We start from the raw sequence: 12,225 nt of genomic DNA, 5'->3' as shown, positions 1-12,225 counted from the left end.
TGCCCATGCATGCCAACGATCTACTTCAAAGACTTCAAGGGAACATTTCTCCTGGGGTTGACGGAGGCAGAACTGACTTAGTGGGCCTGTTTTACCCTGAAACCACCTTTGGAAAGTAAGTCAACTATCTGGGACATGCCATGTAACTGTCAAATCACTGGGACTAGGGCAGGATGGACTGGTCTTGAGTTTCAAAGGAAAACTGAAGTGAACAAAGATACATATGGGGCAGGGGGTTAGTGGTAACCCCAGAGGGCCACGACAGAAATGAAAGTTGGAAAAGAGCTGTATTTGTGTTTCTTATAAAGGAACCCCAACTCGGGAGCCAAACAGTGCTTCCCAGAATCTACAAATCTATATCTCCAGAATCGCATCTGGCTGTAGTTTATCCTCCAGGCTCCAAAATTCTGGAAATATGGCTAATAGATACCTGATTATTTCTGTTAAAAGTTAAAAAATGTCAGATCCTATATGGAAGAAAATAGTTTTTTCAAATAACTAAATCTTTAATATCTTTATATTTTTAATTGCAGATAAAGAGAAATTAGAGTTGTGTGACAGAGTCCTACAACACTACCAACTTTCAAGACAAGATGTACATCACTGCTTAGTTAAAAAGTCACAGCAGGAGGGAGAATCTCTAGCTAAAACTCCAATGTTTGCTTTTTTTTTTCTTTCCATTTGCTTAACAAAGGGGGGGAGCTAGGATGTGTCGCCAGGGCTGGGGGGACTCTGAGTGTGTAGAAGACATGAGCTTTTTCCTTGAATGCCTAGATCCCACAGATGGACAGGTGTGAGGGACCATGGCGGTGTACCTCTAAGGCATACACTTTGTAGGGTGGGAGGGCATGTGGGCCCTGACTTTGCTTCTGGGCAGTTGGAAAAAGAATCTTCGCTCACTGGAACTTTAGCAGTTTCCCTTCACCTGAATATAAAACTTAAGCAAAAAAAGTCGACCTTCTCTGCATTGGCAGAGGATGGCCTCGCTCTCTCCAGGAGAATCTGGGACCTGGTGACCTAAGGTGTTACAGAGCCATGGATCTGGCACAAGGACTGGAGCAAAAGAAAGACTAGCAACATTTGGATGGAGATCAAGTCTTTAAGAGTTGACAATGTCGGGACGCCTGGGTGGCACAGTCGGTTATGTGTCTGATTCTTGATTTCAACTCAGGTCGTGATCTTAGGGGCATGAGATCGAGCCCCATGTTGGGCTCCATGCTCAGCGCAGAGTCTGCTTGAAATTCTCTCTCTCCTTCTGCCCTTTCTCCAGCTCCGGCTCTCTTCCTCTCTCTAAAATAAATATATAAAATCTTTTTTTTTTTTTAGATAGATAAATAAAATCTTAAAAAAAAAAAAGTTGACAATATCCATGGACACTTCTGGAGAGCAGAAATTATGCTTTCACTTCTCTCCATGCACCCGGTTTGGACCTGGTATATCACGGATTCTTGGTAGCTGTCGCTTGAATTATTGAGCAAAGGTGGGGGACTAAACTTTGTGCAAGTAAAGAGAGCCCGACCACGGAGGGGAGCCTGGGGTGAATAGGACTTCATGGATAAGAAATGTCTAGGGAGACCAACCTTCTTGGCTTGCCCAGAATGCAGGGGTTCCCTGAATGTGGGACATGAGTGCTGAAACTGTAACAGAGGGAATCCTGTTAGAGGAACCTTCCAGGGAAAGCAGAGAAGTCATGTAAGAACCTACTGAGGGGCAGCCTACTATGCCTTTGAAGACAGTGTCTCTTCACCAAATAGTTCGCTTCCTTTATGTGCTAGGTTCTAACTATGAAAACATGAATCCTGGCCTCCGAAGGAGAACTGATAGGAAGTTGCCTTGGTTACACGGGACAGCTTCGCCCTCCTGGAAAAATGCAGTTGATTTCTGAGAACTTTTTAGAAGATATTAGTCCCCATGACATTATTCTTTCCTTCCGATCTCGTCAAAAGGATGGCTTTCAGCATCTCCATAGTTTCCGAATCCTCTCTCCCTTGCCTGGCAACAGAGCCCATAGCCTTAAACGAACACTGGTGCGGGTAGTGGGTGTCACAATCCCGAGTCAGAATCCCACAAACAGTAAGGCTTGTTCTTCCGCTTGGATTCTCTTTCTTTCCAGCTGTAAGAGCTCACCTCGCAGGGGCCACAGCCAGTTTGATCAACTCAGCGTCTCGAGGTTTACCAGTAACAACAGCCATTTACAAAGGGTGCTAAGTAGTCCACGTTTATTATCTGATTGAATCCTTAGAGCAGCTTAAAGACGCTGCAATCCCCGACTCACACGCGAGAAACCCGAGGCTCAGCGCCGTTCCCTAACGCGCCCCGGTTCGCTCGGCTGGTCATCGGAAAGCACGGATTTCCAAGGTCTTTCCAGAACCCGCGCCCTGGCCCGCTGGGCTGCGTTCCAACTACATACAAGGGGTGCCACATGCCGGGTCTTCACGCCGGCGAGCGCACGTCGTGTCTGGCCAGGGCCCGGCCTCGGCGCCAAACGCTTCGCGCACCAGCTCAGCCTCGAAGGGCCAAGAACCGGCAGCAGGAGGAATCAACGACGAGAGGCCGTTAGTGGCCTATATCAAGTGTGGCCCAGCAGCGCCCGGATCGCCTGCGAGCTCTGTAGAATGCAGGGTTATGGGGTCTCACCCAGACTGACCACGCGAGCATCTCCACCTTCACAAGACGCTGGGGGACCTGAACGCACCGGAGACCTGTAAAAACCCCAACCCGGCTGTGGGTGGCTTCCCCTAAAGCTTTAACTGGGACCCCGAGCCGGCAACTTGACTGAAAGGCACGTTCTAGAGCCTCACCCCGGCCCTTCTGAACCAGAAGCTCCGGGTCTGGGGCGGGAAGCTGGTGCGGAGCGCACAGGTGGTTCGGCGAGGCGCCCTCCGCACTTCCGCTCTACCTGGAAAGGAGAGCGAGCAGCGACACCCTGTGGACTCAGGGGAGGTTTGCACCTTCTCAGAAACGCACCTGCAGCTTTTCCCGGGGGAAGGTGACACTGTCCTGAGGTTTGTTCTTTGTACCAAAAACACAAAGCTGATGTCTTCCCCCGAGAACTGTTTGCTTTGGGATCTTGTGCCCATTGTGATCAAGCAGACTGGATCCTTTAATTCAGAGAACATTTACTCATTCATCACCAAGCAGGTGTCCGGGATTGCAGTGGAGGTAGTGCAGAAGGTAGAAAGCCTATCAGATCCGGCCCGGCACCTGCTACCCCTGGAATACTGGCCATGTGGCAGGCACTGTGCTAATTGTTTTCCCAAACTCCCTCAGTCCTTACGAGCTAGAGATGTAGCTACTATTGCCATTTTATAATAAAGATAGTAATGTGAGGGCTGGTTCTGAGGCCAAGCGCTTGATCCCCTAGCAGCGCTTCTTAAAGTGATCCCAGAGGATCGATGTTCTGAGAGCGACTTAGGGAGCTTACGTGTAGGTTCCCAGGGACCCGCCACATCCAGGCATGTGTGACAAGTGCTCCAGACAAAAGTTAGACTCCCCCAGTCTGAGAACTGCTGTGCTGCACTGAACTCCCTCCATCGCAACTTGTCCTTCCAAGGGCTGTGGACTGTTCCCAGAATGGGAACAGAATGGGTAAAGCAGTCAGGACGAGATGACCAAGGGGACCTCCAAACGGAGACCTATGGGGTGGCAGTAGGGATGGATTAGAGAAGGATGTGGTGGTAGAGACTGACTTAATCATCCTATAAGAAAAAAAGGATGTCCCCCAGAGTCCTCAATGCCAGTGGCTATCGAGCATCGTTTCCTAAGTAACTTGCTCATCCTCGTATGGAGTATCTCAAATTCTTGTCTCAGGGAAACTCAGTTTTAATACTTGCATGAAATCTGAGCCGGAAATCCAGCACCAAGCACTAGAAGGATGATTTAGATAAAATAATCTTAAAAAGAGAATATAATTGGGTCTGAAATTGGTGCTGTGTGGTCATCCTTGTAAGCAAAATTTTAAATAATTTTAAGTTACCTCTTAGAACCCATTTTGAGTGTAAATAGATTGTCTCCGGGTTCTTTCTGACACTTTTTTTGAGCTGTAACTATCCCTTTAAATTTTCCAGCTTCCAAATCTTAAAATCAAGTTATTCTGGCATTGGTCATGCAAGCTCTGTTATGCCCCCTGGTGGCAATATGGGTAGGAAGATGAGAGGCCGGTTTCAATCAAAGGGAGAGAGCCAATTTAATTGAACTCGGTGGCGGGCCCTGAATTTGAAATGGAATTTCATATGAAACTTTTCTGGTCTTACTAAAAATAGGAAACATCCCGTTAAGCTAAAATCAGATGTATTAACTTCAGCCTGCAAGGTGCATATTTCAATTTCCCTTGCTTTGTCATAAAATGGATTAGTTCCTTGAAATATGCCAGTTGAATTTGAAATTAAATATTTGCTCTACAAATAGCTACGAGCCGGACTCATAAAAGATGCCTACAGTCTAAATATGGGGAGAAGTTCCTTCGCAATCAGGCCTCAGCCTATGTCACATACACACTGCTCTCTCCTTTCATTCAGGACAGTCGTTGCTTAATATGGTTTTTAAAATGCTATACGGCCCAAGGACGTCATATATATTCAAGGAGACTTTGGGAAAAAAATTCAAATTTTGTAATGTAGTCTTCAACTGAAACAGCCAAGTATAGGTTTAAATGTGGATTATACTGAGGGCTTCTTGAATGTGGCTTTTTATGTATCTGGGTGGGGAGAGGGAAATTTGGAAATTCTTTCACTGTGCCCCTTGTCCAAAAAAACAACAAACACTCAGTAGTTCCATCATTAAGTAGTTAGATTAAAACAGTATAATGAGCATTTCTATTCTAACAATGTGTGTTTTAAGAAAAATAACACAAAAACTGAAGGTATTTTTATTCTACTCTTAAATAACCAATTATTAATTGGATGTCACCACCCTCATTCCTTATTCCCTAAGAACGTGATACTTATCACAGCAAACGCCAGAAACCCACTTCATCAAGACGTTTTCATTGAAAGGAATGCAGCACGATCTAACTGAAACTGTGAGCTACTCTGGGCTAGCAGTTTGCAATGGCGTCCAATAAAGCCACTATCTCTATGCTTCCCTTTCAAATTTCAACTATTCCATGGTTCCCCTGTGGGGTCACCACAGCATCCCAGCAGCAGTTTGAAAATCCAAAACACTTTGTACAAATCACTGACATAATCTAACTTGCAAGTTTAGAATGCCCCAATGCCTTTGTAGGGGTGGGTGGAGACCGGGAGCCTGGTGAGATCAGCATGAGCTTCTCAGGCAGGAAAGGACTATGCAAACTGCGGCATGGGGGAAGCACGGGGAAGACACGAGAAGGGGCCGAGCTGGGTGCCTCGATCCACAGTTCTGCTAACTGAATGTTATGAAGGAGTGAGGTACACAAGAGGGAAAGTGGAAGGTTTCCGACTAAGTGTAGTCAGCCATACTATTTAGTAGAACATGTAGTTAAGCATCTCGACAATCTTGTTTGAATCTCATCGGTTCCCCTTGCAATCCCGTATTTTATTTCACGCATGAAAAACATTATTTTGAGAGTATCCATTAGGCTCCACCAGAATGCCAAAAGGTTAAAAACATCTACTGACTATTGGACATGCAAGTGTGAAATTCAAGACAAAAAGGCAAAATGTAATTGCATGTACACAATGCAGAAAAAGTTGCATGGATGCCTCGTTGGGGATTGGAGCTGTGGGTGTGGATACAAGTTTTCAAGCCAGAGTCAGAGGCCGAGGATCAAGGGCAGAAGCCCACACTCACACTTGCTTTCAAATGATACGTGAGAAAGCGGGATACCGGGGGCACATTCCCGGCTCCAGCATCAGAGCACCGCGCATTCTGGCTCAGCTGTTTAATCTCAGGACCCTCACGGCTTCTTCACCCATAAAGCGGTAATAAAAATGTGCACCCAGAGTTGACCAAGAAGGATCAAATGAGATCCCCACCGCGATGCTCAGGAACACGACACTGCTTGATGGCCACAAACAAAGCCCAACAGCCAGGACAACCACAGGAAAATTGCATCTTTCAAATGCACCTACTCTGGTTTCATTCCGACTACGTACAGCGGTGGGGATATGAACGGCTACACAAGTTATTTGAATTACAAGTCAATAAACGTCTACATGAAATGCATTATCTTACAAAAGAACAACCTATGAGAGTATACAGAACATCATGTGTTGCTTCTGATACTTCTGTTGACTTCAGTTTAACTCTTCCTTTCCAAAGCTGAAATGAAGGCGGTGAGCTGTTCACAGGAAGACAAGTGACTGTGTCCGTCAGGCCGACGTCCTGAACATCCTCTTCCTCAGTTCAGCTGTCTTCTGCTCTAGCTGAGCACCACGGTCCTCTGTGGCCTTTTCAATGCCTTCATGGTATTTCTCCAAAGCAGCTTTCAAACTCAGAAATATTTCCTAAGTGGAAAATGAAATGGAGTAAGAATTATCCCGTGCATCATCCTAAACTGATAAGAGTTACAAGAATTCCAATCATCTCTTTAAGACTTCTTAATATTTTAAAGCCTAAACAGCCTCACATGCTCTCCCGCCCACCCCCCCGACACACACGTGTGCCCGTTCGTTTTTAAAGTTCCTCCTTTAGGCGGTACAGACACAGCGAAGAAGTCTGCTATTTAGAAGGAGCAGAGCAGAGACATGTAACAATGACTTGGATTCAAAACGTAATGAATGTATTTGTAATTGCCAAGGAAAAGCTTTTATTTTGGAGCTTTTCGTGTCCAGACAAGTCTCTGGGTTACTGCAGACTCCCAGACCCTCTGTGTCTGGCCCCGGTCACCACTGAAAGATAGGTCAACGGATGTGATAAGTCATCTGTACGACCGAAAAATACACATGAGAGACATTTTAGTAAACCCATCGGGTAATTCTACTACAAGCAATAATGAGTTTTCATATGAACCCATGTGAATGTGCTAAGAATGAAGAAAAAAATGAAAGAACAAGGTTTACAGATGGACTAAAATAACAGAAGAATCCTGCAAACACTTTCTTCTATCTCATCCTCATCCAGTGCAATTTTGATCCTTGTATTATTCATTTTTCTTGAACAAAACAACTCTCAAATCTAGACACAAGAAGAAGTGGTACTCTAAGGTGATAGGTTTTTTTTATCACTGAAATAAAACAGCAGTTCTCTTCCAATGGGAGGAAGGAGCAATAAATGAGTATAATGTCCTCAATTTCAATTGTCCCTGCCATTAAATTTTTCTTAAACCTATAGTTTGGCTACTACTTGCCTTAGTTTTAAATTTTAGCGTAGATATTTTCCAATTTTGAACAACTTACAGAGATTATAATTTAATATATTACAATTCATAGTGTTTCAAAAAAAGAACCAAACTATTTCCAGACTCTCGCATCTATGCAAGTTTGAGAGCTATTGCTTAAGATTCAGCAAATATAAATAGATGCTTAAGGCTAGACACTCTCCAAAAATCCAGACACAGATCATTATTAAGTCCTGATATAAAAATACAAGAAAGAGTCTATTTAGATTTCTAAGATCTAATTGGGCATCACATTACTACAACTATGATGGAGTACGAATTATTAAGAAAATAAATAAAACATTTTTGAAAGCTTTATTTCTTCAATCTTAAAAGAAAAACAAGGAGAATTAGTTGCTAGCTTGTATAAACACCATTAAAAAAAAAAAAAACTCGGCACATTCAGCAGCTATAGATCAATTTAACTTCCTAGTTCCATAGGACTGTATGTTTATTCTTACTAAAAAGGACGCTGAATAAATTTGGCAGAAAGATAGTACTTCTAAGAAACTGTTAAAACTCAGTGTGGTTAGATAAAGATACACAATCTCAGTCCCTAACCAGCCACTTCGACACACCTAAAGAAACCATTTCCTTCCACGAAAAAAGATACTCTCGTGGAGGAACCAAACCCCACAGGTAGAGCCACCAGAAACGACAAGTGGAAGCCCGTTCCAGAGGCTCCTGGGTGGCTCAGGGAGTGAAGCATCTGACTCTTGATCTCACCTCAGGTTTTGATCTCAGGGTCGTGCGCTTGAGCCCCATGCTGGGCTCCACACCAGACATGAAATCGACTTAAGGAAAAAAAAAAAAAAAAGCCCACTCCAGGGCACATCAACAGAAAGAAGCAAGCACACATTTGAAGTTACAAGCAACCCTTAGAGGACGTTACTGGGAACAAGCACAGCCCTCACAAATGCCAGTTCAGGTTCCCATTAAATTCTGTATCCAAGTGGAGCTTTACATTATTAATCCACAAAATAAATCCACCTTACGGTGATGACTTCACTAGAGTGGAATATTTTTAAAATCCAAGTCTGGTTCTGTGGTGTCTGTGTGGTAACTACCGGGTGTCAGCGGCTAGACAACGGACATTTTAAGACCTCCAGGCCCCTGGGCCGCACTAACCCCACTAACCCCACGTCAGCTCCTCCATAGACACAGGGACCCAGTGGCTGCCGTACTGAACAGGACAGAAGAGTATCCCCATCAGCACAAAGGTCCACCGGACCGCACCAGTCCAGGGAACTTCCTCACTTTGGCATCAGATAAATTTAAGAGGACAGTTGGCCCTTGAGCAACATGGGTTTGAACTGCATGGGTCCACGTATACACGGATTTTGTACAGTATGGGATTAGAACTGTATTTTCTCTTCCTCATGATTTTCTTCCTAACATTTTCTTTGCTCTGGCCTCCATAATGTCAGAATACAGTACACAATACATATAGCATACAGAACACGTGTTAATTGGCTGTTTGTGTTACTAGTAGACTATTAGTCAACAGCAGGCTATTAGTAGTTAAGGTTTTAGCAAGTAAGGAGTTACATGTGGATTTTCAACTGCGTGCTGTTGGCACCCCGAGTCCCTGGGTTGTTCAAGGTTCAATTGTATATAATATACATGGGGTTTTACAGCCAGTCATTACCCTACAAGTACGTATTTAATTCATCAACCAAATACATTACTGAGTACCTTCTAGAAGTAGCAGTGTGCCTAAGTACACTAGAAAATGCAGATGTGCTTTCTACCCTGAAGGAACATATAATCCAGACCAGACTGGATACCAAGAGCTTAAAGGATGGCTAAAATTATGTACTAAATTTTAAATTTTAAATATTTTTTCATTATAACTAATTTAAATGTAAATGCAAATAGCCATATGTTGCCAGTAGCTACAAACTGGACAGCACAAACCCAGATTATCTGGAATCAACTAAAAGCACTCTAGGAGTATTTGAGGGAGGAGAGAGATCGAAGATATGTCATAGGAATCCGAGAAAGTTATACAGAGGCTATACTTTCTAGTAAATTGTAAATCATGGAAATGATTAAGCTTAGATCTAAAGCTTTAAAAGCCTAGAAGGCAGGGATCATGCCTTCCTTATTCACTACTGACTCCGAGTCAGGGGGCGCCCAGAAGGTGCACAGGCCATAGGTGAACGAGGGACTGAGTGAGTGCTCTACGGGGAAACTGGGAGCTCCTGTTTTAAGCAGGAAAGTACAGCAACAGGGATAGTTTAGTAGGATAAATCTGGCAGCCCTTAGCATTCAGGGCAGATCTGATGCACAGAATCTTAGGTCAAGGAAGAAATTTAGCAAGTTTTTGCCACAATCCATGAGCATTACAAAATTAGGTGACAGGAGCAGAACAGAAAGGGGTCGTGGTGAACAGTATCAACGGCGTTTAAGAAAATCCTAACACTAACCTGGTGCTTGTCTGGATGTCAGGATTATCTACAGAAAGTCCAAAATATCAACTCTCTGTGATGGAAAAATGATGATGCCATCAAAGCATAAGAAGAAATTTGTGAAGAAATGTAGTAAAAGGGAAAGAGAGAAAGGAGAGCGAGGAGGAGAGATGCTAGAAGCCGCTGGAAGTCATTCTATAAATGTTGTTCTGTTGTGATGAACGAGCACACTGAAAACATCCGACAGGCAGCTCCACCAAGGAGCAGAGCTGGGGTGAGCAGACAGAACAGGACACCAATTTAGAAGCCGATCTAAATAAAGGTGTTAACGGAAAGCAGTAGAGATAAGGATCTCTGGGAAAGAATATTTAATGAGAGAAGGGATGTGAAGATCATTAGGATTTCACAGAAACTGCACCCAGAACAAATGGGCAACTGTAGCCCATCTTTCCCTTCTCATGGAGGGGGATGAGGAAGGAAGCTAAAAGGAGCTCTTGAGAAAAATGCGTCATGATTCGCTACAGTAATTTTAGACTCTCCCACGCTGCTCGGGACACATGGGCATCACGATGCAGACTGGGAAAAGTTACAACTTAGCAACTTCAACAACTGTATCCAAAGTTCTACTCAGTGCTCTAAGTCAGTCTGAAGGAAGAAATACCTACTGTATCCAAGGGCCTGATTCTACTCAACATTTTTATTTTGGAGAAAAAGCCATGTTTATCAAATGCGCAGGTGACGCTAAGCCATGAAATATCATTAATAGGAATGATACAAAGATTTAAAATGACCTTGATACTTTGAAATCCACATGGAAGTAAACAGATGAAGCCTTAGAGAAATACTAGTAAAATTCTGATTTAAAAGTCCCAAGAAATGGTTGCATTCAAGTATGGTGAAGCAATTTAACCAGGCAGAACTACATGTGGAACGGATCGGGGTCATTTAATTGATCACCAGCTCAATATGAGCCAAGGGCGAGATGCTGCTGTTAAAACTCCAAGCCAGTATTACACTTCATTAACAGAAGCATAGTGCTTTGGGACCGGTCACAGCATTATCTGGAAGGCTATGTTTAGTACTGGGTCCTACATTTTAAACGGAATAATGACAAACAGGAAACAGAGGGGAGAAGACAGTAAACAGGATAGTAATGAATCTGAAAATTAAGCTATATAAAGAATGGCTGGAAAACGGGGGCTCATTAACCCAGATGAGAAGGCTGGAGGAACCCATGATCATTATCCTCAAATGTCTGAAGTGATATTAAGCAGAGGACGATACAGATTTGTTCCAGAGAGATCCTGGTTCACTTGAGTACAGAAATTATATTTTAAATTCGAAATAAGAAATAACATTTTAACCACTAAAGCGATCCTAGCAGAACAGCCTGGGTGGTTATGAGCTCGATGATATTGAAAACAATGAAGCAGAACGTATCAATGGTTCTCAAAAGCCACAGTAAAAAATTCCGGTTCATGAACCCCGTTGCTGATGATTCTAATTCAGGACATTTAGGGCGGGTGGCTGTTTTTTCATTTCTGAATTCTAATACGCAGCTGGTTTTAAGAAACACCATGCTAGATGACCATCCAAGTTTACAAATACTGATGAAAAACATACTACATGTAAGGAGCCATTCCAGGCATGGTCTGAGAGGACATACTAAGGTAGCAAATACATGACCAATACTGTCGAGAAACTGAACATGTTCTTGGTGAGACAGACAGACACAACACAGTGAGGGAAGGCCGGCAGGCGTGCCTTTACGACTGACGGGCCAGAAGTGCTGAGGCACATGGTAGCGGGTTCACGAGTTAAGCCTGACCATGTGATAACAAATAAATATTAACTTATTGATTACTTGGATTAGGAAGTAGGATTAAATATCTCCCATGATCTTTCTAACCCGCATTCTAGAGATAAACAGAGGGCTGGGCCTTGGTGAATATCCAGTTCAGGGGCAGGAAAAAAGTAGTTGAAATGTGGAAAGAAAGGGAAGAACACAAAAAGTCAGGACAGCAGATTGGGTCAACCATGGCGGGAAAGAGAGTCATTCACTTTTGTTTTCCTTCGTTCTGTCCGTCCGTCCTTCGTCCCTTTCTCACAGCCTCGAGACAGCGCTCGATATGTCAACGCACGCTTCCATGGGCACGGGCAGCAATGCCGTCTCTGCAGGGGATACAAGTTCTGGAGAACAGGTGAGGGGATGGTGTGCGGTGGCTTTTAGTATTAGGACTGCTTGCAAATTGGATGTGGATGGTGGAAGGTAGAGACAGCAAGTATTTAAGTATTTCCCAGGTATCAGGGTTTTAGGAAACCTGGATCCAATATGTCAACAAAGGGAAGGAGAAAAGAATGAGGGGGGGAAAAAGAGGCCACGGGATTTCACCCGATAAAGGGCTGTTTTTAGTGATTTCTGGTAGAGCATTTCGGGGTAATCTGGAAGATACAGGCCAAACTTCAAAAGTTCAGAGAAAATGAGATATAACAAAAAAAAAAAAAAAAAAAAAAAAA

General features: G+C 43.6%; 1 protein-coding gene across 1 annotated transcript in view; it reads right to left on the bottom strand.

Annotated features, from left to right (window-relative positions):
• Window positions 1-4,777: 4,777 nt before the first annotated feature.
• Window positions 4,778-12,225, bottom strand: part of NUF2 (NUF2 component of NDC80 kinetochore complex) — a 30,335-nt gene continuing 22,887 nt past the window's right edge. Inside the window, exon 14 of the mRNA XM_080824790.1 lies at window positions 4,778-6,425. Coding sequence (XP_080680916.1) covers window positions 6,291-6,425 — 135 coding nt within the window. The 3' untranslated portion in view covers window positions 4,778-6,290. The remainder of the gene's footprint in view (window positions 6,426-12,225) is intronic.

The sequence above is a fragment of the Martes martes genome, assembly GCF_963455335.1.
Source record: "Martes martes genome assembly, chromosome: 15".
Taxonomy (NCBI): domain Eukaryota; kingdom Metazoa; phylum Chordata; class Mammalia; order Carnivora; family Mustelidae; genus Martes; species Martes martes.
Note: the sequence above shows the minus strand (reverse complement) of the source record. Positions and strands in the feature narration are given on the sequence as shown.